This window comes from Ascidiella aspersa, chromosome 9 (genome assembly GCF_963924565.1).
Source record: "Ascidiella aspersa chromosome 9, kaAscAspe10.2, whole genome shotgun sequence".
Lineage (NCBI taxonomy): Eukaryota > Metazoa > Chordata > Ascidiacea > Phlebobranchia > Ascidiidae > Ascidiella > Ascidiella aspersa.
In genome coordinates, this window is record NC_139455.1 from 17938675 (window position 1) to 17966674 (window position 28000).

A 28000-nucleotide genomic window follows, 5' to 3' on the forward strand; every position below is an offset into this window, starting at 1 on the left:
GAGACTCTATTGAATTTCGTGACGAGACAGCACGTGAAATACACGTCGGGCCTGTCATGGATGTAGGTTAATCGGCAAAGCGCATAGCAGTCAGTGGCGGACATTAGGTGTAACTGTTGGAAGTTGGACTATAGGTGCAATCAACAGTCATTATCGTTGACAATTAATTACAACTACAGCCACTTGTTAAGTCCCTTTAACATCGGCTCCGACAGATTTGGAATTCATAGCTAATATAATTGGCCCAAATGACTATTTTAAGATTTCTGTGTGATACAATAGTAGCAGCTTTCAAAAGCTATAGATTAGCAAAACGTCGTCATAAAACAGGTAACCGCGTTACTGAGATTTAGGTTTTTAATCTGATCTAAACAATATTTCTTCTGAGTTTTAGTCAGCCTAAGCGTATTTGAAATTAAGTGTAACAATGGGAAATACTCACCGAATCTGTCGATCAATGATGCAAGCAAGGCAGGCCAGAAAAACAACCAGCCCGCAGTGAGGTTCGAGCCCACGACCTCCGGTCATACAGGACCTTTGGTCATACCGGGCCGTTGCTCTAGAAAAGAGTGAGCTATACACCGGCATAGAGAGGAGCGAGTCGAGAAACAACCATACGCTAATACCTGCTGCATTCTGTTAGTACAAGCAACTTCATATTGAAGGGAATCAACAGTATCGTAGCATTCAATAAAAGACACACACATGTGGGTTTAATAACAACTGTGATCTAGCCCCTCAGAAGCTGTTTTTTGACCAACGATACGGAAGCCATTATCGTTTGTCAAAAAGCAGCTTACGAAGGGCTAGATCACAGTTGTTATTAAACACATATGTGTGAGTGTCTTAATTCCCTTCATTTATCAAAATAGCATTACTTAATTATAACCAGAAGAACTCAAAACGGAGACCCTGACTACAAAACTTCGTTCACTTAATCCAGCACTTGACTGAACTAAAACAATATAGGGCTGCTTATTGTCAATCGACAAAATTCGTTTTCGGTTGGTTTTACAATTCGTTAAATGTCTCAGATATTTCTTATTTTGTGCATAATAAAACTAAGATTCTGTTAGGCTTAATAGTACTACTACGAGACCCAAACAAACTGACGCAAACTCAGCGTATGACCACAATTTTTTTGTTTTAGTTTCACCATTATAGTTATTGGCGATAATGACAGGACAAGATAAAGACGAGAAGAACACGTGGAAATATCAATTGTCGGGGTGCTTTCGCAACAAAACCCTCTGCATAAAAGCCTTTCTGCTCCCATGTGTATTGGCAGGTGAATAGACGAATAAGAAAGTTTGTTAAAAGTCACCTTAAATAGTTTATAGCCCGCAGACCAGTAGAGCCAACACGCGGTTCGCGAGCCGCATGCCGTCATGGTCCAGTTTTATGCGGCTCTTTCGTTCGTTCTGTGTTTGAGATTTCTTAGGATGTACAATGTAGGCTACAGTTCCAACTTCTTTTGCTTAAGTTATTGATTATATTGTCGGTTCAAACTTATATTGTATGTTACTATATAAAATCAAGTCAATAAATTTTAGAAACTTCGACAGCGTGATGTTTTTTTTTAAGAAGTACTTAAACACCAATGATTCTATTGAATATATTATGTAATACGCAATAGTGTTAGTATGCAGCATTTTACAATAATATACCGGAGCAAGAAATGTATGTGTACGCATGGCGGATCTACGGTGCACAATGTCTCTTCGCGAAAACAGTTTTTGCCTATTTTACTACTTGAATATAAACAAACCTCATTTTGCACTTCCATATTGCCGTGGTACCCATTTTTTCTAAATAGAATATTTTTTGCAAATATAACCCAGCTAAAGCAAATAAGTGTTTTTTGCGGGCATAGTGGAGTTGTCATTATAATAGGCCCTACCCAATGAAAAATCAGAGATTTTTAATTCCTTGTTCGGATTTGCCCCTTGAATGTACAACAATAACTAAAACTAACGTGTGTTGTTTAGGGCAAACTGCTGAAGACACCAACCAGGGTTTCTTCGAGGAATGTTGTTTGGTCGCGCTTTGCTACCCTTGCGGCTCTTACTGCATGGCGATGACCAGACAGGCAACTAGAACTGAGAAAGGAATTGAAGTAAACTATTAATTTTTCCGAGAAAAAAAAATTAGTGTATTCGAAGGTTTTTAGTGTATACAGGGAAAACTTTTGATTCGATCCAAAGAATGTTTTACTGTAACAATCCGAATTTGCTTCACTACTTCGGTGAAAATTGAATGAATAACTTTTCCAGCTATTGTTTTCTTAACGAAATATTTATGGGGCAAATACTAAAAAAGCCTTTTTAATATTTATGCTCAAATTAAGACCTATCTTGGATTTGTAAGAAAAAAAAATATTTTTTTTTAACTTTTGTCATCACTATATCCATTCGAAATTTATCAAACTTTCTTAGACAAATTCGTGGAAAATGAATTTGAAATTCACATAAGCTACAAGCATTTTTCTATTTTCTACCTTCAGGGCACGTTCGCAGATGATTGTCTTGCATCGTTGAGCTGTCCTTGCTGCACTCTTGTACAAATTAGAATGGTGAGAAATAAATGCATCAGAAGTAGTAATATTAAAAACCAACTTGTGTAACCGATGTCAAGCCACGTTATTTCAACACTATACAAAATAAATTTAAGTGTGACAACAAAAATACAGTTATTTTGAATTATTAGCACTAACCACTAATAAATAATAATAATTAAACACCATTGTCAGGTAACGAGGTACTGCGTAAAATCTGAACTTAACCAAAAAGTTTACAAATACCCAATAATAGTAGTCGGTTGAAGAACTTTTTTTATTTATACATTATATTAAAAGTTACCGTAGGCTTATTTATAGATTTACCAAGATGTCATTGTAATCCGTTAATTTTGTTTGTGAATTACAGGAACTCGAGCACAAAGAACAACGTATTGAGCGAAGTTAAAGGCCGGGAAAAATGAGTTCGTAGATGATCTGGTTTTAAGATCGTTTTACCCTACTTTGTAGAAATGCCACGAATTTATTTATTTTCTGTAGCTTCTTTAACAGACAAGTGTGAAGTTTTCTTGTTTTATAGATTAATTTTTATTTGTTTCTTTACCTTCGCCGAGCTGGTTAGTTTTTTTTCGTACTGAAACCTTGCATGCTATTGTGCTGAAATCTTTCCCATTTTTTCTCTTGTATTTAAGTGCGAAATGCAATGTCGTGTGCACTCTAAATGTTTGTTTTTTATGATGATCAGGTACGACCAATGGTAAAGGTATATAGGAAAGGTGTGACAGTATAGGCAAGCTTTCCTATATTCTGGACGTTATCCAGGACTATATATAAATCTTTGGAGATTTGTTTCAGAACCGTTACAAAAAAGTACGTTGATTAAGATTGTTTGAACAAGAGGTAACGCTAGTTTGCTCAGTAAACAAAATTAAATAAAACTCAACTTGAACTTTATTTATTTTACATAGGATTAGGTGTTATTCCGCGAAATTTCGTTGGCTAAAAGTAGTGCTTCGCTTGGAATCCGGGTAGCCCACTTTCTTGCAAAACAACAATAGATTGCAAATTGCTGGCGTTAATAGAACATTGCTATTAATAAAATGTTATTTGGAAAGGTTTTGCTGCTTCAAACGTCTGGGTCTCATTTCGACGCTAGGCAGATGAATGGCAACAATGACCTTATTGGAATTTGCCTCAAAGAAAGGTCTTCATTTGCTTAGTTATTAACATTTGTGCACCGTGGATGGATGTGTGTGCCTTTTATACAAGAATCCACAATTGCAAGCAACTATCGTTTTTTTTGGCAAACCATCTTCGTTCATGCACCACATTGTAAACCTATAGCGGTAAACTTGCGACACTAAAAGCAACACAACTTATAGTCTTCTAAGATGAGCGTTGTAATTTCAAAACAAAAACGTTCTTCACTACAGCTGCTAAACAAAATGCCCTGTATCAGGGATGGCGAACCTTTTCATCGCGCGAGTACAAACACAACCTTAATCCTTACAAAATGCTCAAGTGGGTCATGTATTTAGTTATTTGCTTATTTTATGCGAAACTTTGATGTTGCGTGGGTTCAAGTGTTATCGTCTCGGTTGGTAACCAAGGTTTTCATACGATTTCCAAATTCGGATTCTCACAGATATTGAAACCTAAATAGTTAACAAATGCTACAGCAATTTTTATGGGCTTACAGGAATTCAGTAGAAAGCTTTTCAGCATGGTTTATCCAGGATTTTCAGAATTTTTTAGTCTGCGAGCTCTTACTTTCCAGTTTCCCTTATTAAAGGATCGCCACGTTTTACAGCGATCAACAAAATGCGTTTAGTGTCTGCTTTTTGCGCGCATTTGTTGAAAAGCAGTTAACGTACCGTACACCTACTTTTTTTGCACGACCCACAGATGGGCAACCCCCATTTAAATACTAAGGCTACATAGCGAAAAACTTATTTTTAAATTGATCATTTCCTGAAAATGATTGATAACTTGTTTTTATTTCTACAGGAACAAGTGGGTCCTTAAAAATCTGTGGTGGGTCACAAAAGTGGTTCGCCATCTCTGCCCTATATCGAAGAAAATACTCAAGACTGCCACAAGCGACAACTTTTCAGGACACCGGATCTTCTAATAGCAAGAATAACAAGTATATAATATTAATAACAGCAAAGGCAATAAATTTTCGAAATATGCAAGCAAGTGCTGTAACTGTACATAAAGTAACGCAACAAACCAAAGCTCCCGAGAAAGCGAATAAATACAAAAAATGCGTTTTTAGAAGCGCTCAAAAAGGGTATTTGGGGCTCGTTGCCCGATAGCACCAATACTTGATATTGCACGTGTTGCATATCGTCGCGTTACGAAACGCAGTGTAAAGGATATTTCGTGTCTTCGTAAATAAACAGCACTTGGGGTTAATTTTGTGTTGCGCGCTTCCTATAGACAAAACACGCAACGCATTTGCAACTGGCGGTAAATCTAAACAATCGTTTGCCACTGAATTTAGTTCCTTAGTAAAAAAGCACCTATACTTTTGCGACAGCATGGTTTCGTTTTAGTCGAGGGTTAGTCATTTGACTAAGTTTGTAATATTGAACAGTGAGGTGCTTTCATAGATGTACAACAATCATTCATATAGCATGCGTAAAGAAAATGTCCAAGCCACGAGCCAATCTAAAAACTATAGGCTCCTGTAGCATATTTATTAAAAGCGATTTTTTTGCCTTTTTGCCAGGCTTTTTGTTCTTAGTTGGAGGACTCGTTTAGCTTTACTTTATTTTAAACGACTAAAAAAGGTTGCCGGTGAAATATTTCCATCATTTAACTAATCAGGCATGAAAAGTCTTAGGAATTATTCTAATACAAATCGTTAAATTCGCATATTATGATTGAGTAAACTCTACTTTAAAATTGCAGTAAACCAGTAACCACAAGGGCACATCGTCGCAACTCGCAAGACATATATAACTCGAATTAAATTAGGTATAGCGCCTGATCCCACGTCTCTGGTATGAACCCTTAGTTGTCGCATGCCCAAACAAGTGCCTGATTTAGGCGACCGCATACAAAATGCTTTACGAAAAATAAACCGTCACTGGGCGGCGTTGAATCTTCCATAGCTCCGAAATTCGGAGGAAAAAAACTAGGCGCCCGGCTCAGATGGCTGTATACCTTCCCATGTACTTCAAGCAGAAGCCCTGTGGCCTGTCGTGCCCACTTAAATAGTTTGGTTTCTGCATTTGTTCCAGCAAGCTCATAATCTGGCTGGCGGTCTGTTGCGCTTCGGGGACTTCCCCGCCCGCTTCGAGGCGCGTCGTTTTGCCCGGGTGGGGCTCGGAGGTGGGTGAGCGCTCGCAGGGGCTTTCACCGGACAGGGGGGCGTTGTCGGGGAGGATGTCGGGCCGCGACGCAATACGCTGTCTGACCTCATCGTCTTCGCTCATGTCTGGCCAATCGGAAGGCGAGGTTTCCGCGGTTTCTGCGCGGAAAATGGCGGGTGAAGTTTTGCGTTGCTTTGATGAGTTAAAGCAGTGGTTCTCAAACTGGGGCCCGCGAGCCAATTTTCTGGGACCGCGAAGCACCTAACAAAAATCAACTAGACCTCCTGAAGGAGAACATTTTAATTTCAACGTGTTTGCGCTCGTCATCAAAAGCTACGATTAGTTGTTCATTCACGTGATTGCATGCTTTGAGCTGAATTGTGCATTGTGACGTCATAATGGAGCGTTGTGCTAATAAGAATTACGTTTCCAGAGCTTGCTGTGCTGCCATTGTGGGTTGTACGTTCGCGGTTTAAAACTTATCGTGATTGCTTCGCTCAAATAAAGTGATTTCGTTAGCGTTAAAATAGTAAATACGGGATCAACAAGCCTACCTAAGACTGTATGTGCACCCGTCTAATTCTAACGTGTTATTTTATGTTTATTTATGTGTATTTTTAAGGGGACCGCGAGCAACTGAAAAAATTGCTAGGGGACCGTTGCGTAATTTTTTAGAATAAGTTTGAGAACCACTGAGTTAAAGGATGGCGATAATATTGGGTCGTATGCGATACCCGACGTGATAGTATTTATGTTTGTTCTATAACAAGGTGGTAACTGTATCGATCTGATGCCATATTAAGTTGTGTATTTAAGTTTAAGTCATGACTTGCGACCCAATGCGTGTACAAACAAATGGTAAAAGCATATGTAGAATAAAAGTTTTACAACTTATTGTTGTTCGAAGCGGCGTGCTTCTCAAGCTATTGGACTTGTAGATTTTTTTAGCGTACGCAATTATGTGTTCTGTTCGAGGGTAGGATTCTGTTGTGGAAACACGTATTAAGCTTTGATTATTTTGTTAGCAGTAATGAAGTTATTTCGATCAGAAGGCCGAAGGTTTGGCTCATGTTATCGCGTATAAGTGTGTTGCACATATTGGAGACATTAGACCTGATAATTCATAATTCGACTTGTGTAGGTTGATAAATTGATACCGATCTGAAGTTAGAAATTACGGTTAGAAAAAAACAAACAATATATTTTATACCTTGAAGTGATATGCTGTCGCTGATGAAGTTCGCTCCGGATTGCTTCTGTGGCGTCGAGGATAAATGCTGTTCAGCCTCGCTTTGCCTTCTTCTCTCTTTCGCGTTGACGAGAGTGCGCACGAGCGTTTGGAGTTTTTCAAGTTTTTGCTGCATACAAAAAATAAAAGTAGATTAATTAATAAAACGTTACACCACAAGACAACGGTTGCTAACCATTTAAAATTGACACCCCTTTAAAAACGTAGAGAGCGCGAAAAAGTTTATATTTACACAGTAAATGCTGTAAAAACTAGTTATGCGGGACATGGTCTGCTATTTCGACCCAGGACTGGCTCCTGTCCATTGAACTATTTAATAAACCATTTGACTTCAAAACAGTTCTGTTATCAACTAAACTTGACTTGTGAACTTACACGAGATTTATTGAAAGATTGGAATACAACCCAAACTGTTTTATGTTGCAATAATTTAGTTTAATAAGATGAAGCCAAATAAACCTGTATGGTGCAATATTTCGGCTTTCGTTGGAATAAAACGAAATTGAATAGAAGGATTTTTTTACATATTTAAATCGTTCCTATGCGACCCACTTGTTGACCCTTCGCGAACCATGTTTAGGCACCACTGTTTTAGGGAACACTCGATAAAACCTTCCAGCATTTCATGCGTAATTTATTTTGCGGTCGCACTAACAGCGGGAACACAAAATAAGACCTACAAGGCAGCAATATCTAAGCAGATTAATCTACAATATTAAAGCATTACGACGACAAAACCATCTGCAATACCATAGCATTCCGACGACAAAACCATCTGCAATACCATAGCATTACGACGACAAAACCATATGCAATACCATAGCATTACGACGACAAAACCATCTGCAATACCATAGCATTACGACGACAAAACCATCTGCAATACCATAGCATTACGACGACAAAACCGTATGCAATACCATAGCATTACGACGACAAAACCATCTGCGATACAATAGCATTACGACGACAAAACCATCTGCAATACCATAGCATTACGACGACAAAACCATATGCAATACCATAGCATTACGACGACAAAACCATCGACAATACCATAGCATTCCGACGACAAAACCATCTGCAATACCATGGCATTACGACGACAAAACCATCTGCAATACCATAGCATTACGACGACAAAACCATCTGCAATACCATAGCATTACGACGACAAAACCGTATGCAATACCATAGCATTACGACGACAAAACCATCTGCGATACAATAGCATTACGACGACAAAACCATCTGCAATACCATAGCATTCCGACGACAAAACCATCTGCAATACCATAGCATTACGACGACAAAACCATATGCAATACCATAGCATTACGACGACAAAACCATCTGCAATACCATAGCATTACGACGACAAAACCATCTGCAATACCATAGCATTACGACGACAAAACCGTATGCAATACCATAGCATTACGACGACAAAACCATCTGCGATACAATAGCATTACGACGACAAAACCATCTGCAATACCATAGCATTACGACGACAAAACCATATGCAATACCATAGCATTACGACGACAAAACCATCGACAATACCATAGCATTCCGACGACAAAACCATCTGCAATACCATGGCATTACGACGACAAAACCATCTGCAATACCATAGCATTACGACGACAAAACCATCTGCAATACCATAGCATTACGACGACAAAACCATATGCAATACCATAGCATTACGACGACAAAACCATCTGCGATACAATAGCATTACGACGACAAAACCATCTGCAATACCATAGCATTACGACGACAAAACCATCTGCAATACCATAGCATTACGACGACAAAACCATCTGCAATACCATAGCATTCCGACGACAAAACCATCTGCAATACCATGGCATTACGACGACAAAACCATCTGCAATACCATAGCATTACGACGACAAAACCATATGCAATACCATAGCATTACGACGACAAAACCATCTGCAATACCATAGCATTACGACGACAAAACCATATGCAATACCATAGCATTACGACGACAAAACCATCTGCGATACAATAGCATTACGAGAAATTGGGTTAGGGTTAAAACTATACATGACCCACCTGCATAACTTCTCGTTCTTGAGCGATGGACGAAACGTACTCGTCCTTCTCGTGATGACGCTGTTTAAGCAGCTGACGTTGGTTGTGGTAGAGTGTGATGTACTCGCCTGACGGTTGAAAGAAACGAAACATAAAACACTTACCACACCATAGATAATGCGCCCTAAAACTAAGAATTCTACTGGTAAAAACATCACGCGCTATTCTGGGTACAATCCCAGTTATATGGACAAGTTGTGGACATCATTGTATGTGAAATGCCGTACATTTATTCAATTCAGCGATATAAACTTGTTTTATATTTGAGTACCGTGAGAGGAAATTATTAAGATGGGTAATCTTAAATTAGTAAGTGTAAAAGTGTTTAAACTGTATGCAAGTTTTTTGAAACGTTCAGTATTAAGGCATATAATAAGTTTTTTAGAGCACTCGTACAGCCCACATTGTGTGTGGCTCGCGAACAATACACACATAACGTTGTATCCCCGGATGCTGACAATGATTCTGTAAGTTCACTCTCCAATCAAACACGCAAGTTAAAAACGTTGCCCATTTCGATCCATGTTGTTGTAGTTGAATTTTTGCCAGTTTTAAACGCTAGCCGTTATCTTACCGATGGTGTCGCACTCGTTTTGCAGCTGCAAATTGATGTGTTCGAGCTCCTCCACTTTGCTTAGGGCGTCCACCTTCTCCGTCATTACTTTAGTAAAGCGATCCTAGATCAAAACCAAAAAAACTTCATGAACTGACAGGTTTTGTCTATTCTACGAGAAGATTTGGGATTCATTGAATGAATGCCAGTGACCAAAAATACTTAAGAGTGTGGTGATACTTGGACAGCTTAGTGCCTTTTTATTAATTCAAACACGTCAAATGCACGAAGCACGAATTAGAACGCAAAAACTTGCAATTGTCACCCGGCGATATTTCACGCAATAACATTACGATGAAGACTATAAACAAATTAGATACTCCGACTGAAGTACCAATTTCTTAGGCGCTGTTAAAGTTTTGTCCCTGCAAAGAATTGAACAGCCACTAAAAGAGTCCCAGTCAATGCTGAATTCTGTATCAGCTCTTCCAAGTTGGTACATATTAAAAGAAATCTCTCATCTTCTGCTTGGAGCCAAATTTACATTGTAATCGAATGGACGTTACAAGGTTTGCCACATATATATTGAAAATAATTTAGAAGATATTCACATAAAATTTATGTATTTTCAAAGACCTAAATCGAACTGACTTTACAGCAATTACCACATATATATTTGAAATGATTTCTAAGCTATTCATACAAAATTTATTGGTTTTTAAAGATCCAAAATTGGATCAGATGACATGTTTGGAATATACTTCGAAAACAAAATAGTATAAACGCAATGGCCAACAAACTAGCAAAAAGTTAAAAATAATTGTTTTACTACAGCGCTTTCTAGACACATAAATTAAGTGCTCATAAAATAAATTTAAAAAGATTTTCGAAAATCATAGTTTTTCTTCAATCAAATCAAATCAAAGCCATTTAAATATTTGAAGACTTAGTGAAAACCTTACGTTACAATAATTAGCAACTCGAAGAGCTATTGGAGTATTTGCTAACTGGCTGAATCAAATATCTCGAGAAAAACCTACCTGAAGCAAGGACATGTTCTTGACCAACGACTCGTGTTCTTCCATTGACACTTCCAGGTCCGACGAAGGCCGACTTTCGTTGTTTGCGGATTCCTGCAGTGCGGAGGACCTCTCCAGCTCTGTCTTCTGCTGTTCCAACCTCCGGATGAGGATCGACTTTTCCTCCTGGAGGTCAGCGATCGAGCGGTTCAACTGAGACACCTGTAGGTGGAAAAATCCAAATTGGAGGTTTGGTCTGTTGCGTAAATATTAAAATTGTAGCTATTTTGGGTAAAGTAATACTAAAAGGCTTACATAATCCAAATAAGCGTCCAACTATGTTTAGTGGCGGGCCAAAAGAAGCAATTCGTCCCATATCGCGGGCAAATATTTCAGGGGCAGATACAGGATTCATTTTATTTTTATTTTTATTTTTTTTTTGGTTGTTTGGGGGGCTAAATAAGTAATCTCACGAAACGTGTTGTTCACGAAAGGTGTTCAACTATATCCTACATGGTTAAAGTTGCCAAAATCAAAGTTTATTGGTATTCACAGCAGAAAAAAGCGATTTGACTCCAGGTTGACAGAAATAATTTTTGAAATTTCAGCATTGGCTAATAAAACAAGATCGCAGTCCAATAAAGAATTCCTTAGTTGGGCCACGCTTATCCAGGTCATGGTGCAGCACCTGGTCCATAAAGAAACCCTTTATATGACAATATACTGTTGGACTTTTCATTAAAAACTTGACCTACTAATAAAAAATGCACGTACTTTAAAGGTAAAACAGACTGGATTTGGCACAAGGCAAACTTTACAGAAAAAACGCCGATCAATAAAACGTCAAAGTTGTATATTTTTACCATTTTTACTAACATTTTCGAACAATAGAACAAAATTGGCCCGCCTGTGAAATTTGAAGACATAACTTTCGAGCCAAAATGTTGGCCAACACTTAATTTAACACAACTCACCACTTCTTCACTTGCGCCTTGCCCAGTTGTAATGTCAGCAACATCGGACAGCGAAGTGGACACCGGTGTGGACACGCTAGGTGTCGTGTCAATTTTCTGCTGGAGATTGGAAACCATTTCCTTTAACTGGTTGTTCTGTTCGCTGCACATAAGTGGGTTAAGAAAGTAAGCATTAATACATAAACCTGTAACCTGTACAGCATAATAAAGTTACAGCAGTAAAACGGGTGACCTGAATATTTAAAGGGGTAATACGGTGCTTCACATCTTAAGATGCAAACATGCCAATTTTGAAAGCAAAAACATGGATAAATTGTAACAAATAGATCCTGGGTTTTCCTACAAGGCATACTTCAAAATGTATTATTTTTAGAAAAACAGTTCACATACGTGGGTTAAGAAACATTAATACAAGTAAACGCGCAACCTGTACAGTGTACACTATAAGAAAATTACAGAAGTTTCAACATCATAAGATCTAAAAATTCTAGTATTTTGAAATACAAAACCCAACAAATGTAACCGAAACAATCCTTGTGTAGGCTATTCGTACAAGGTAAACTTCAACAAATATATTGGACAAAAATGTATTTTTGCTGCTTACAATATTATCACACCCCATGTACCTTAGTATTTTGACGGTGTCCTCCAGCGTTTCAATTTCTTCGTTTATTGCAGTCGACGTGGTAGACGCAATGCTGGAATTGGCGATGTCCTTTCGACTGCTTTCCTGCTGCGCGAAACTGTTTTGCAAATGAAGCACGGTTCGGGATTTCGCCTCCAGCTGTGGGAAAATAAATACGTATTGGTATTACATATAGCTGAAAAGGAATAAACTACAATACAAACAAATTTCACAAGCGCCAATAGACAATAGTTAATCAGGCGTTTAAGAAAGAGTAATATTTGTGCGTGTTTAATGTTTAATGTACGTGCAATCCAATATTTGAAATGCAAAAGCTACCGTCACACTTTAGCTGTAAATTTAAGCGTTTAAAAATGTCAAGACTTTCAGCTGATTTATATAACATTCAAACTCACATCAACACCAGTTCATCTTACGAAAAATGTTGTTAATTTACTGCAACTATAGGACTTGCTATTCATATTCAAGTTGCATTACAGATTCCTCCGTAGTGCATAGTGTACCCGAAAAATGTACATTTTATTTTTTATCAGGAAAAAATGCTTCCCTATATACTGCGCTTTGCGTCTTTATTTAGTGAACCCTGTAAAATGCGAACCTCCAACTTAATCTGTGACATGTAGTTCTTGAGCTGTTCGTTTTCGTCGTCCTTTTCTTTTGCCGAATGATCTATGGTCGAGAGTTGATTGGCAAGTTCCATCTTATCGTTGCTCTGTGAAGTTAAAATGTGGTAAAATGGGAAATGGTCGACAATACAAATGCACGGGTGCCGTTGATTGAAACAACAAATAAGTAGCATATACAAAAGTAGCAACAATATGCAGCGTGGCAACAAAATTATTGTGTTAAAAGTTGATAAATTGATATATACTTAAAACACTCTTTGTTAATTAACCCAAGTCATGTTAAAATTAAGTCTTTATGAGCGCAAGTCAAATTAAAGGCAATTCAATAACATAAAAATAAAACGTTTAAACTAATAAATTGGTAAACTCGCCCTATTATAAGCAATATATATACAACCCACTAAATATATGTATTACCCATCTCAATATGTGTATAACCCAAGTAAAAAAATGCAATAAACAGCAAGAAGATTGTTTTAAGTAAAAAAATTTAGATAAACAACCCAAATTTCATTACAAAGTTCAAGTCAAGCCAACTCATTTGTCCGATAAACGTAAGTCAAGTCCGGTCATTTTGATCAAAAGACTTGAAAACAGTGACTTAAGATACTGGCATTTTTTCCAAACCTACCAGTTTAATAAAGCCGTCGTGCATTTCCTCCAGCTGCTGTTTGAGCTGTTTGTTCTGCATGAGTGCTCTCGATATGGTCGCCTTGTCGTTCTGCGATTGTTCCAGCAGTTTAGCGTATTCGTCGGATGAGACGGAGGTCTCGCTCGCAGACTGAGTCAGCTCGGTCAGTTGAAGCTCCTGCTCTTCGTTTAACCTAACACAATTTCAGAGATTTATTACATTGGAAAGCGGCGATGTTTACCAATAGAGATTGGGTATTTTTAGGACAAGTCACTAGTAACATTGTTGGACCACATTTAAATTTGATACCCATTTAACAATGATCGTTATCCGCTCTAAAACCCAAATTATGCAAAACTCGTTTCTTTGTTCGACAAAACGACTGAGTCGTTCCGGGAAATTACGGGCTGCATCATCACTCATCAGTCATCAGTATTATTATTTTTAATGAATACTAAAAAATTCATGTTTTCATAAAAGTGAATATGTACCACCTATACCAGGGGTTTCCAACCTGGGGCGTCGGGAGCAGTACAGAAGGAGCAGAAGCAACCGCCAGTCTACCATTTGTGTTTATGTGGATTTTGCTGTGAACCTATCGTGTTTATGGCTTCACCATTACACTTCTCAATTAATGAATTAAGCGTAGGTTTATTCTAACAATGTCCAATAAAAATAAATGGGCGCTCAAACCGTGACTTTAGCTTGCTGTGCATACTTAAATCCGGACATTTTAGCGAAATTTTAATATTAATCCGTCTAGATTTTGTTCCAATTTGAATTTTGCCAATTTTGAAAAGTGTTTTTATTGACTCTGGTTTATGTATCATACACTATGATTGGGGGATCGCGCAAGTCGTCGAAACTTGAAAGGAGTTGCGAGAACAAAAAGGTTGGGAACCACTGACCTATACCAACGTATGCAATTTGCGTTACGATTAAGGAAATATGCTCTAATTTACTTAAGCTGACATAGCTAGTTTTGGCTGAAATTTTTTTTAAACATGACTGACCAGACTAGTAGAGCCTAAACCAGGGGTGTCCAACATGCGGCATGCGTGCCAAATGTGTCAGGCCTAAACACTTTTTTTACGACTAAAAAGTTACAATTACCATATTATAAAGAATGTATGTATTTATATGTATTTAAACTGTTGCTATCGCATAACAATAATCAAAAACAGCAACTCTGGTAATTTTAGTTTTTCATCAACGTTTCGGCCACCTATTCAAGTTGCCTTCTTCACGGGGAATGAAAGTCTCTGTGTTTTGCCCTAAGTTGCAGTTCGAACGTTCGACGAAACGTTGGAGAAGAAATATAATTAACAGAGGAGCTGTTTTTTTAAACAAAGAATGTACTGGTTAAATCTGTGTTAATGGCTTGCTGTAGGATCCAAGCATGCGCGGCTTACGTTTTTTAATATCGTAGAGACTTAAAACGTACCTCGCCAGTCTTTCGTTGTTGCGCATTTGTGCGTTAAGTTTGTTAGACAACTCTTCTCGTTCAAGTGAAATCCGTTCCAAATGCTGCTGTAGCTCTTGCATCCGTCGTGTGTCTTCCTCTGATGTGGGCGGAACGGCGTTCTGGTTTGCGAGAAATGTATATTGACATTAGTTAACACGACACACATTTAAATCGACCGTCTTGCCTATATCCAAACGGAAGTTTTGCACAAATTACCATGGAGTTGTGTTACCTGAGAAACCTGCGTATGTTCAAGTTCCCGGCCTTGCTTTTCTTCCATTTGTGTTATTCTTGAAAGTAATGTTTGTTGTTCGCTCTCTAAACTAGACTTGTCGTTCTCCAATTGTTCAACCTGAATGTTATTACACAAAATGTGATTATACAGAAAATAAGCATAAACCTATGTAACATATGTAACACATCTTATAAAATACTAATCAGATAACCATAACAATACAATATACCTGAGTAAGTCTAAATCATACAAAAATATTTGGTATTATAAAATACTTATTATACAAAATAAAATTTACTAAATACAGATCATGGCATAAATGACAATACAACAAAAATAGTATAGCGCTGAAAATTACGATGAGATCGATTTTATGATAACATTGTAGAATAATTAAACTAGGTTACATCGTCTGTCAAACTTTTTTTGGCTCGGAGGCATAAAGAAAATTAAAAAATATTCGCAGCACACCTTACAAAACAATAATGACAATCGCCCTTAATAGAAGACAGGGCAATTAGTGAACATTCTGCATCATTCTGACATGCTTGACTATTGCTATTTTCTGCAACAAAAACAATACAAAAAGAGAGTTTTTTGTAAAACCTGCTGTGAAAGATCTGCAACTTGGCTCTGCATTTGTTTGTTGACGTCCTCGTACTGTCGAGACAATTGTTCCCTTTCACTTGTGAGTTGCTCGAAAGCTTGCTGGTACTGTACAATAAAAACATACTTTGCAAATCTAAAAACACTCCATTAAAGATATCCTATTACCTACTCACAATAAAATACTTTATATAGTTATAGTAAAAAGTTGGATAAAGTTGGAACGTCAGACTTTATCAAACCAAAAGTACAAATAAAACTTTTTTAACACAACAAAACATAAATTTTTTTAGGCAAAAATTAAAAGTACATTTATATACTTTACAGATTACAACTAGTCTAGATTGCCAAGAAATAAGAGTCTCTAATACGAAAGGTAAATATGGGCAGCACTATAAACAAGACAAAGAATATTAGTTTTATTCAAGCACATAAATTACAATGATAAGATTATGTGTTTACATTTGACACACTCTAAAATGTTAGTATAGGTCAATATTTTTAGAATAGTTAATTTAGAGATGCATATGAAGTGTTAGAGTGAGTGTACTTTTTTATTCTGAATGTAATATTATGCTAAAGAAAGTCGAAAACATAAAACAAAAATAAAATATATAGGTTAAATAAAACAAAATTGCCACTTTTTACTTCAGCAGATTGATAAAATAAACAGAAATGCCAATGTCATTAAAAAGGGTAAACAGAAAGCAGGTATCAGGTTTATTTAATTAGTATTGTTTAACCTTTTAACAACAACAAAAAATAACATATAGTAAAATAATTAAAACAAAATTAACCACTAATTTGACTTATGTGAAGAAATTTAACCTTAAGTAAAATACTGTTTTTACACATCAAAATATAGTTTGCAAATGGTCCAAAATATTTTTTTAAAGACCAAAAAAAAAGTTGAAAGATGAAAAGAAACAGTGTTTGCTACAAAAAAACCTTAAAGTATCTATTCGTTTTCTAAACTGGGAAAGGAAAGTTGCTGCTGTTGGCCACCAGGTGACATCAGGGAGCAGGCACATGCACGCTGTTGCATCGAAACATGCCAGTCGCATGCGTTTACAAACATTGTATATACCAAATCTAATGCCACTTTAACCTCTATCAACTTCTGGTTAAGACTTTCGCGTTCTGTCTGAAGAAGTTGAACCTGGTTTTCCGCAGTTTCTCCTGAAGAGGTGGATAGCTGGAAATCGAAAACAAAAGTCAAAAATGAAAAACATCTCACTTTCTGAGTTTTTATGATAGCGCATAATTCTATACACAAAAATTGCCAACTAGGAATTCTGCGATAAATAAATCTTAAGAACTTTATTAACTTTGGCAAACATGGATTAAGGACATAATAATGGCATTCAAATGTTGAGATAATCTCATTTGTAGTTCACACTTTACACCACTTAAGTTCACTCTTAGTTTTAGGTTTTAATCATCAATAATAATTCAACCAATTTTATTTTGGGGGCAGAGAAAGTATATGCACTTTAATACAAAAATAGCAACACTTCACCTGCCAATAAACAGTTAAGAAAAAAAATAAATATAAATCACACTAAACTAAAGGATTGATGGGCAAAGTATGATTCATACTCATTTCGTTACAGGAACTTCTAGGACCATTGCACCACGCCAACATTCCATAGTGCCAAAGTAAACAACATCCAGATTCCATCCAGACAAAGCGTTTTAATAGCAAACACAATTATTTCCTTATTTTCAGAAAAATTATGTTTTTTCAAAGGTATTTCTATGTTTTACTATGCATATATTTAAATATTAGTTAAAAATCACCTGTTGAAGTAGCACTTCTGCCATTGCAAGTTTTTCATTCAAATCTTCAACTTGGGTATTTAAACGGTTGCATTCACTGTCCTAAATATTATTCTATTTTAGTTAAATTTATCTTGTTCTGTTATTAAGTTATGTTAACATTACAAATACAAGGAAAACACAAGTCTCCAAAGAAAAATCTTGATCATAGTTTGCTACTGAAACCCTAACAAATGTTGAATTAACCTTCACTACATGACACAATTAATAAAAACAGGATTCGTAAGATGTTCAAAAAAGAAGAAAATTTGTCTAATATGATACCTACCTTGACATTCAGTTTGTGAGTTAGCTCATCAATATGCATACTGCTTTCATCATTGCTCTTTGTAAGCTTTGTAACAGTCTGTCTTAAGTTCTTGCTTTCGCTGTCCACTTCAGATTTGCTCTAAAACGGCACAGTTAGTTAATCTAAGAACGCAAAAGACAAATCCAAGTGTGTTTTTGTGTCCTATAGAATATGATCTACAACGAGAAATATCAAATTAACTTTTTAAACATTTGGTTTACACACACATAACATATACAAATAGCAATATAAAACAATTACATATAGCACTGGAAAATAACAAACCATAAAACAATTAAAACAAGGCTAATTTTTGAACCATCATACTATTGTGTTGAAATCAACAATATTTAAAACTATGTTAAGATTACACAAACATTGTGTTATATAAATTTAAAAAGTTTAAAACGGTAATGACTGAGTAATTTTTTTTTGTGTTGTGATGAATTAGAAAACAACAGCTTAAATGATGGGATATTGGTCATTTTACACACGATTGAGCAAACAATCAGTAACTTACTACAGTTAGCATATCAAAATTGTCCGATTTCAAAGCTAATTCCCGCTCTAGAGTCTGAAGTTTAACCATCGCATCTCGCAGTTCATCCTGGCAACGCTGCCTTGTATGTTGGTCGTGCGTTGCACTTGTACGGGCTTCATGGACTTGATGTTGCATTTCTTGCTTCTCAGCAACCAGGATTCCGATTGTTTGCATTTGAACCTAAAATAATGACGTTTTTTTAATTGTTAAAAAAATAAAAAAATGATTACATTGTGAGATTTACTGCTTAGGTTTTTGGAAATTTTGATGAAACTATAGGTAACGATTATCCTTAAAATGAAAAAAAGAAACATCATTACAATGCCCTTTGAACATAACTCTGACTGTAATGAAGTTAAAATCCTCAAGGGAGCACTTTAACAGTTACAGAACTCCCACAGCACAAGTTATTTTAAATAATTGGCCATCATTATACAGTATACACAGTTCACAATCACAACTTTGTAACTAGAAAACCTTATTACTACAATACCTGGATTTGTTGGCGGAGGACATTTTGTTCTTGGATGTTTTGGGATTGAATTTGTTGCCTTTCCTGGAATTTAGATAAAAATAAATTACATTGATTCATGTATGGCATTTCTAATACCTATGCAAGGTAATTCTATTCAGAATATTTAAAGTGTAAGATCGACTTTTTACAACAGGGGATTTTCTAAAATGAATTTCTGAAAGGCCCTATTTTCACAAAAAAAGCAATACTAAAATTTGACTTATTTTAGGCAATGGATTATAGGTGTATATATATTCTTTTTGAACAATAAACTTGGAAAGTAATACTAAAACAGAATCTGTATATAAAAAAACAGTAAAATTTCTTACAACAAGCTTTTATGGACATATTCTGTAGTTATGGAACAAACAAATTTCAGCAAATGTTGGACAAAGGCATGTTTACTTAGTGAGTAAATCATTAAACCACAAAAAAACAATAGAAAACAAAGATGTAAAACATAGTAAAAATGGAGAATGGAGATCTGTACTTACTGTATCCAATCGAGTATGTAGTTGTGAAAGTTGTTCTGATAACATTTCAACCTGCAAGCCAAGCTCAGATTTTTGTCTTGTAATAATTGCAACTTGCTCAGCCAACTTTTGGTTACGGGACTGAAAAAACAGATATAAATTTGAAGAGTTACAAAAAACATTAATAAATAAAAAATACATGGTATATATTACAAACCTCACAACTATACAAAATGCATGCTTAAATCCTTATGTTTTATAATTTTTTTACCTCTAGCTCTGATAAGACATAGTGGTTGGCCATATTGTTCTCAGTTTCTCCATTATGTATATGTTGATTTGTGACCGAATCCACTTCAGCAGCAATTCCATTTAGTTTTGTTGAAATCTGAAGAAGGCTTTCAGTTGCTTTGACACTGCAAAAATATAAAACAAGTTAGATGGTGATGTTATTTTGTTCAAGTATATGTTTGACAACCCGTAGCACCACCTGACCTGAAACAAATGCAACAAAACAATAAAACACTGGAAATGTGAGCTCAAAAAAATTACAGTGGAAAACTGAAACTTCAGCAATGTCAATCAAACCTATTTAACGTATTTCAACTAGAATATATACAATTTTTGCAATAAACAATGAGAATTCAAAAGTTACACCAAAATGTCAGAAAACAGTAAAATGCATTGTGATGCAAAAAACTCGTAAGGGTGAAAACAAAAGAGAGTTTTGGGCTATTGTTTTTCATTGTTTGAATTTGGAAGGACTTCAACTAAGGTGATGATATCCATATTTGTGAGAATTAATTTGTGCATTACAGCCATGTTTTGCAATACATGAAAAAATTATCCTTTATAAGGCAAATTTCTAGAAAAAACATTAACTGAAAATAAATAGGGGTTCCTTATTCACTAAGTAAATTTCGGCATAATACCCTTAAAATAAATACCATTACACAATTTGAAATTTCACTCATTTAAGTGAAGTAATTACGTCCTTGGTATTAGATCGGGTTGCAGCGGTTTTTGCACAGATATTGAGTATCGGATTAAGTTCAATTTTCTTTTAACTTAATTCCATTTATCTAATTTACCAATTTGAGTGAAATATTTTTGCACAAAAAGTAAAGTTATTTCACATTAAGCCAGCAGCAAACATGAAATAACATTTATTCCTTATAGATTGTTATTCAAAAAAAAAAAAAAGAAAAAAAGAATACAAATAAACAAATTAAGTTTATTTGTGAAAGTTGTGGTTTGTTTATTTATTAGTTAACTTAACACCAAAGAGATTGCTTATTCGTTTATCTGAATATTCAACATACTGTAACGCTCCCCCAAATTTCTCCAGCGGTTTCCCAAAATTTGGACTTGCAACTACAGTAGAAAAGTAATGGTCGTTTCTCGCTATGTCTTGTCGATAATACGAATATAGCCTACGATCAATAGTGATTTTGCCCTGCCAGTAGCCTAATAAATAATTCGTTTAAGCAAATATGGCTAATTTTTGGTTTTAAATGAAACACTCGCGGTCTCTTAAAACTACTTAGCGGCCACCCAAACCAAACCTTAAAAAAAACCTGCATATATATATATATATAAAATATCATTTAAAAATGTAAATAAAAAGTCCTACTTATTGGCACTGTCCTCCTCTGAAAAAGATATAAGATTTTCAGTGATTCTTTGGTGATCCTTTGCTTCATCACTAACCTGAAAACAAACGTTAATTGCAAACAAGGTGATAATACAGGGTAAAAATTTACAATTTATATTAAATAATTTTTAGGTTTGCACTTGACATATTTCAACAGTGGACAGTTTTTACAAAATGTTAGATACCTGCTCAACATTTGCATAGATATTGGAAGCAGTTGTTGCAGTATTGTCATGTGTTGCTTGATTACTTTCAATATTTTCTTTTGAAACATTTTTTTGTTCGCTGTCATAACTTTGAAAAAGTTCAGGCATAGTTCTTTCTTGTGATGCTGGATTGACAAGACTTTTACTACTTTCAACAACACTTTGAAAATTGTTATTTCTTGACTCGAGTTGGTTTATTGTTTCTACACTCTCTAAATCTGGTATTACAGAGTGTTTTTGTTGTTGATTAGAACCGTTTTCAAGGTTTGTTGAAAAGTTTTCTTCAACTTTCCCATTCTGAAATAAATTTTTGAACTTTTTTAATTTACAATATCAAAAACACATTAAAAATATATGCATTAATGCTTGTAGCTCAAATAATAATGACAAAAATTTTTTCAATAAGTTTGCACGACAGTCAGATTGAAAAGTTTGGCGTCAGTTGTCAAGCTTGAGCCTTCAAATATGAAAAAAAATATGTTTAGTTTTTATTGATTTAAAGCCACGCAAATTTGAGAAGTAACGTTATTCCAGCAGCACAGATTTTAGCAGTAAGTTTATGTAAGTAATATTCCCTAATATTACAACACTGCACTAGAAAGTGTGACATCATAATGCATGAGACTGGTGTTAACTGACATGTGAAAAACCCAAAGCAGGGGGTCTCGGCATTGCGCATAGTATTCTTATTGATTCTGTATAACTAGTGGCTTGAATCACTACAGTACAGTAGTGTGTGTTCTTAGATGTAAACGTCAATAAACTCAGAAAGCAATAACAATCGAGTTAGTTAACTCTGTATAGCGTTCAAGAAGTTATAAGGACAGGTGTTTTAGCGGCCTGCTCAAAATTTGGAGCAGTTTACACTTAGGCCAGTGCCTTACTTACATGTAGTATCAACCATCACTAAACTTTATTACAGCTGCAAATTTAAGCCGCTTAATATGCTCCCTCACTTAATAATCAGGTTTTAAACTTTTTTTTTGCATTCTAGTAAAAAATCAAAACATACAAATATAAAAATAATTTTAAAACGTTAGGTTCTATCCACTGCTGGAAAGTATGGCTGATCTCGACAAGATCAAAAAATCCGTGTGACCGGGTGCAACAAAGGGCAAAAAAGTGCACCTCGGGTGCACTTTATGATTTCCAATGTATACTGTATTGCATACATTGCACTGTTAACGTATGCCGCACAAGTGTTTTACATATTTCGGGTGCAGTTCAGATTTTTTCGGGGTGCACTTTTAAAAGGTTGAAAAAATCTCGCGGGTGCACTTGCCATACTTTCCACAGTGGGTTCTATCCAAGTTTTGTAAAAAGCCTTTCTTACCACTTGAGATTCAACAGAAGATTCATTTGAAATGGTTTCTGTGTTCGGTTTAATAACATCCTTTGCATTCTTAGGTGGTTTCGTACGTTTTTGTTTAAATTGCTTGAGCTGCAAAAATAAAAACTGTGAATAAAAAGTATTTGCCTTTAAAAAGAAACACAACATTTGTAAAAGTACGTCACCTTTCGCTTTGCAGCTGCGATTTTTTCGTCTCTATTCATATTGTTGATATTGCTGGCAGTTATTTTTTTTGCCGGGTTGTCGATAAAGATTTTGGTGAGTTTTACAGTAGCAATATACCTTTGAAATACATTCCAATAAAAATATAAGATTTGCTGTTTTAAGCCATTTCAACAGTGTTGGACTATGAAATACGTCACAACAACTGACAGCGCAGCTTTTCTTCCGCATGAATGATCTCGAATTAAAAACAAAATTTGTAAATATCTTTGATTTGACGCTTTACCAATGACCATTCCGGTGTAATGTTAACATAGACCTAAGTTTTTTATGTTCAGTACACTAATATTTCTGTTTGTTAAAACAAAATGTATTTTAAGTGACCAAACTATACATGTTTCAATACAAATCAAAACATGATCTGCTTAGGTATTTTCAACATTTTATGCTTCTTTAACTTATAAATATACAAATTACCACTTATTAATTTTAAAAATCGACTTTGTAATTTTTCTTAAAGCAATTTCTCAAAAAAATCCCCGGTAAAGAATAAAAAGTTCCCGGAAACAAGGAATACGACACAATTTTACGAATCGATAGCCAAGGGTTAAAGGTTAGAATCATCAAGAATGGATTTGTTTAGTTCTGTTTGATACAATACTGCAATATATATTATTTTTTATTTACGGTTAACCTACGTTATCCAGCTAGTATTGTTGTAAGAACAGAACGTTAAATACGCTAGTTTCGTGATTGAGTGGTAGTAAGGTAATTATTAAGGATAATTCTTTTTAAATGGTGAGCGATTTAATTGCAACTCCAGCAAATAGTAATAAATGAACACCAGTAGAAAGTAAACAATATATTAGTACTGGTAATTGTTTAAAAGAATACGCTTGTTTTCGTAATTTCTTTTAAATGAAAAATTGATCAAACTATTGGAAAATACAACTAGTTGAACGTTTTTGTATTTAATAGGGTTTTGTTTTCATGTCAAAACTAGAATAAAATTTGGAGTCTAGAATCCTACCACAGGGAAAGGGTGCTGGTTAGTGTTTGGGTCGGGGTAGGTCAAGTATTATTATATTTATTATCCCAGTTTGCATATTCAATTTTGATTGCTGGTTTTGTTACTGTACCTAAAAAAGATAGTAGGATTGTAGACCAGCGTGAAAACTGATAGCCCACATTTATGTCACACTAAGTTTTAGCATATAAATTTGCTCCATAGTCCAAAAAATCAAAAGATTAATTTAATTCAAAATGGAAAAATATAAATCAAATGATGATAAAAAAAATAAATTAGTTGTTTTAAAAGGAACTTATAAACGACAACATAATTACAGTCCATATGTTTTATATTTTCAAGGAAACCAATTGAAAGAAAAATGACTGGGGAAAATAGTAGAATCTTTGAGCTGCTAAGTTTTGCTCTCAATGGTTCAAATGTCTTGCCCGGAGAAACTTTTGCAGGCAAACTTGTCCAGGATTGTTTGGAGTTGTATATGCGGGATTACATATGCACTGTGATTGACAATGCCAAGGGCAATCTCTGCAGTACTTACCCTGTCAAGTTGATTGTCCCGCTTAAGCAAAAATCCCTAGGCCTAAAAAAGTCACTGAGTGGATATGAATTGGAAAAAATGTCTGAACTAATTCATCGTGGTAAATTTGCAAGGACCAGGGGCAGATTTCCAGCACCTGTCTTGCTAATTGGTGACAAATTTGTTTGTCGCTCATCAACTTTGGCAAGGTCCCCAGAAATTTATGGACGCACTGGATATCATTATTTTCTTTCCGGGGATAAGTTAGCGGCCGATAACGATCAACAGTGCGAAGTTACTGAAAATGGAAAGGTCTGCAATGGAAATGGAGTGCACTCTGATGTAGATACAAGTGTTGCAGTGCAATTCAAATCAAATGTAAATGGGCAGGCAAAGTTCCCAGATGCAACTGTTGTTGTAAATGGCAATACACCTAAAAAGAAATTCCCAAGAAACTCATCACCAATTAATGGCGCCAATGGTAAAAGCACCCAATGGCTGATCGACAAGATGCGCAACAATGATATTGATTTATTGTCTTTTCTGAAAACCAACGTAATTTGTGATTTTATGGTGGAAAAGAAAAAGGTGAAATTCGGAATGAATGTGACCTCATCCGAAAAAGTTGACCGCCAGCAAAGGTACTCAAAGTTTGATCTAATCAGTATTCCTTACCCTGGCTGTGAGTTTTTTGCTGACTACACAAACAACAATTACACTGGAGTTGGTCTAAAGTTTGACTGGACACAGCAGTTTGTTGATGCCCAACTGCAGGTTCCAGACAACATGAATAGTTCCTCAGGAGTGGATTGGGAAGATTATGTTCACTGGGACTTGGTCAAACTGACTCAGAACTACCTAAAACTACTCATCAACTGTGTTTGTAAATCTGACTGCCACGGAATCTTGTTGCATTGCATTTCTGGCTGGGATCGCACACCTCTGTTTGTATCACTCTTGCGGCTATCACTTTGGGCAGATGGACTGATCCATCAGTCATTAAATCCTGAAGAGATTGTGTATCTTACTTTGGCATATGATTGGCTCCTGTTCAGTCATCAGTTGTCTGACAGAATAGACAAGAGCGAAGAAATAATGAGGTTTTGCTTTGATTTTTTGGAGCACATTGTTTCTGAAGAATATTCACTCTTGTCGGGTGGCCGACATGTTGACGTTCTGTTTCCACTTGAGGAAAAAGAAAATGAGGAGATGTTCTATCTTGAATCATCCGAAGTTGAAACCAATGGTTTTACATACGAATCCAATGGACCCTCTGAGACAGCTTCTGAAACAAATTATCGTCATTGTGCAAACTCCTTTCAAGGTGATCCAACTTTTAATTTGGAAGATGTAAGACAATGCATTGAATCTATTGTTGCAAAAGTAGTAAACCAAGCACCAAATGGCCATCTGGAAGAATCTGATGTTAAGAAACGATATCCCAATGGACTTTTTGAAGCTAACAGTACTCCAGCGATAATTCAACTCAGTGACACTAATTTAGCAACCAAAGAGCTTGCAAATGGTAACTGTCAAAATCCAATTGCGCCCTTAACCAACAAAACGTTTCCTACTAATGTACTTTCATCGAGTTTTGAAACTGCAAAACTGAACATTGCACTTCAATCAAAACTTGATGATAACATTAAAACGCTTTCCAATTCGTACCACAAAGCACCAAGCCAAAGCTCGCCAATTAAAATTCCTTTTACCCAAAACGGCATAAAATCATCCAGTTCTGTTTGCCTAAACGAATGCAAAAGTTGCAGTCAGACAAACAATGGCGCAGAACCTGGCAGCAGCTGGCAAATGATTGCGTCGCCGAACAATCACTTTACAACACTGCGCGACAATCTAAGTTTTGCATCCGAGGCAGTTTCATCAAGTGCCAGCTTGTCATCCCAAAAGAGCTCTTTTACGTCATCTCCAAATGGGTTCGGAGATTCGCAAAGCTTTGCGCAAAAAATGGTGCGACGGGAAGAACAGCTGAAATCTGCTAAACGTGTGATGATCCCTGCATACAAAGCTGCTGTCCAAATGCAACGGAAAAAGCAAGAACAACAAAGTGGAACTTTATCCACGATGCTTGGCCACTTAGCTAACTTTGTAAAAGGTAGTTAGTCTCATCACTTTTTTGCGTTTTTGTTTCACCTATACATGCTACTTATTCAAAATGTGTAGCAGCCCTTTCAAGGATTTATTTTTTTTATCTCATTTCATTAGTAAGATATCTATATTCAATTTGTTTTACATATTTTTTTATTTTTTTTGTTGTACTTTTTAAGGGATAAACAACATATGTGAGAGTTCTGTTTTGTTACCATACTTTGCATATTAGGGATGTCCATTTCATTGCCTTCAAATAACAGAACTGTTGATTGAACTTTTTTAAATCTATAAGTACTTTTTGACAAACATTAACAAAGCTGCATTTAAGTTTTGGGATCACCCAATTGTTTTTAATGTTTTTAGTGTTAATTTTACTGCCAAAACCATCTGCCATTGTTAGCAAATATGGGCCACCAGAGTATTTAAATACAAACATAATTGAGACATGCTGTTTAATGTATATGTTTTTACTAATATATAGACGTTTATTTTCCATGAATTTTGGGCAAATCAAAATAAGGACATCCCTAATAAATACATTACAATTGTGTAAGGACTTCATAAACAAAATGTTTTTTAATGGTAAGTCAAAATTAAGGATTTTTATGTTTGAATTTTCATCAAATGTCTGTAACTTTGTCCTTTTTTCTGGGTATAAAATTCAGTTGTTGGTTGTACTGGGGTTTACAAGAAAAGGGTCCAATAACCAATTATATTTGCTAAAAGTTCACAATGATTTATAAAAGTACCGCTGCTTAAAGTGCCAATCACTGAAACTAAGTTGATGGCTACTAAAGTTAAATCCTGTAAACCCCATTACAAATCCTGTTAAAAGTAAAAGAACAAACAGTTTGTCACGAATTGGTCTATTTTAACTTATATCTCTCTACCTGTAATAGAGTCTGCTGGTAGTATCTTGTTTAGTCGTTTTACTTTGTCGGGTGACACCTGTGCTGCAATATTTATTGCATTTCATATTTACTTAAAAATATAATTGCTTTATTGATAACGGAAGTTTGCTGCTATTTCTCGTTGTTCTATTTTAAGATTAGAGCGTTTTGATTTTAATCAGATTCCAGGTAAATGTTTGAGAACAGGAAAGGCGTTATTAAGCCATTTGGAGGCGTTTCAGAGAAGCACCGCCCAAGCGGTTTTAATTTTTGACCAATCGAGTAGGCGAAAACATGCCCAAAGCAACAATTAAAATTCAAGCAAAGTGTTTAAATTGTGGGCAGGTATGTGAAGTCGCATTTTGACTCCCTGACTACTGTGCATTATCACGGGACCCAGTAGATCATTGACCAAGTTGGTCGCCAAAGTCGCTCCAGCAAACGGTTTCTCTGTTTGGT

General features: G+C 35.7%; 2 protein-coding genes across 3 annotated transcripts; one reads left to right on the forward strand and one right to left on the reverse strand.

Annotated features, from left to right (window-relative positions):
- Positions 1-3905: 3905 nt before the first annotated feature.
- LOC146133360 (golgin subfamily A member 2-like) lies at positions 3906-23167 on the reverse strand. 2 transcript variants are annotated; one of them, XM_083396624.1, is made up of 23 exons: positions 23001-23167; positions 22819-22926; positions 21465-21782; positions 21259-21335; positions 19897-20041; positions 19647-19766; positions 19132-19194; positions 18618-18818; positions 18077-18196; positions 17770-17850; positions 17078-17164; positions 15970-16077; positions 15361-15480; positions 15108-15247; positions 13664-13856; positions 13005-13118; positions 12387-12544; positions 11761-11902; positions 10808-11008; positions 9789-9891; positions 9176-9282; positions 7046-7193; positions 3906-5993 (listed from the first exon to the last, which is right to left on the reverse strand). In XM_083396624.1, the coding sequence occupies exons 1-23, from the start codon at positions 23037-23039 to the stop codon at positions 5671-5673; spliced, it is 3216 nt and encodes a 1071-aa protein (XP_083252750.1). In that variant the 5' UTR covers positions 23040-23167; the 3' UTR covers positions 3906-5670. The 2 variants fall into 2 exon arrangements, with proteins under 2 accessions (XP_083252750.1, XP_083252749.1); XM_083396623.1 differs by having other exon boundaries at positions 17057-17164.
- Positions 23168-24379: 1212 nt separating this feature from the next.
- LOC146133361 (phosphatidylinositol-3,5-bisphosphate 3-phosphatase MTMR14-like) lies at positions 24380-27660 on the forward strand. Its single transcript, XM_083396461.1, has one exon. It carries the CDS (start codon positions 24387-24389, stop codon positions 26661-26663), a length of 2277 nt encoding a protein of 758 aa, XP_083252587.1. The 5' UTR covers positions 24380-24386; the 3' UTR covers positions 26664-27660.
- Positions 27661-28000: the final 340 nt, after the last annotated feature.

Coding starts and splice junctions, on each gene's coding strand:
- LOC146133360 (XM_083396623.1), bottom strand. CDS start 23,039: ATGAATAGAGACGAAAAAATCGCAGCTGCAAAGCGAAAG. Junction 18,819..19,131: donor TCCTCCGCCAACAAATCCAG/GTATTGTAGTAA, acceptor TCATTATTTTAG/GTTCAAATGCAAACAATCGG. Junction 11,903..12,386: donor GACACCGTCAAAATACTAAG/GTACATGGGGTG, acceptor ACTTATGTGCAG/CGAACAGAACAACCAGTTAA.
- LOC146133361 (XM_083396461.1), top strand. CDS start 24,387: ATGACTGGGGAAAATAGTAGAATCTTTGAGCTGCTAAGTTTTGCTCTC.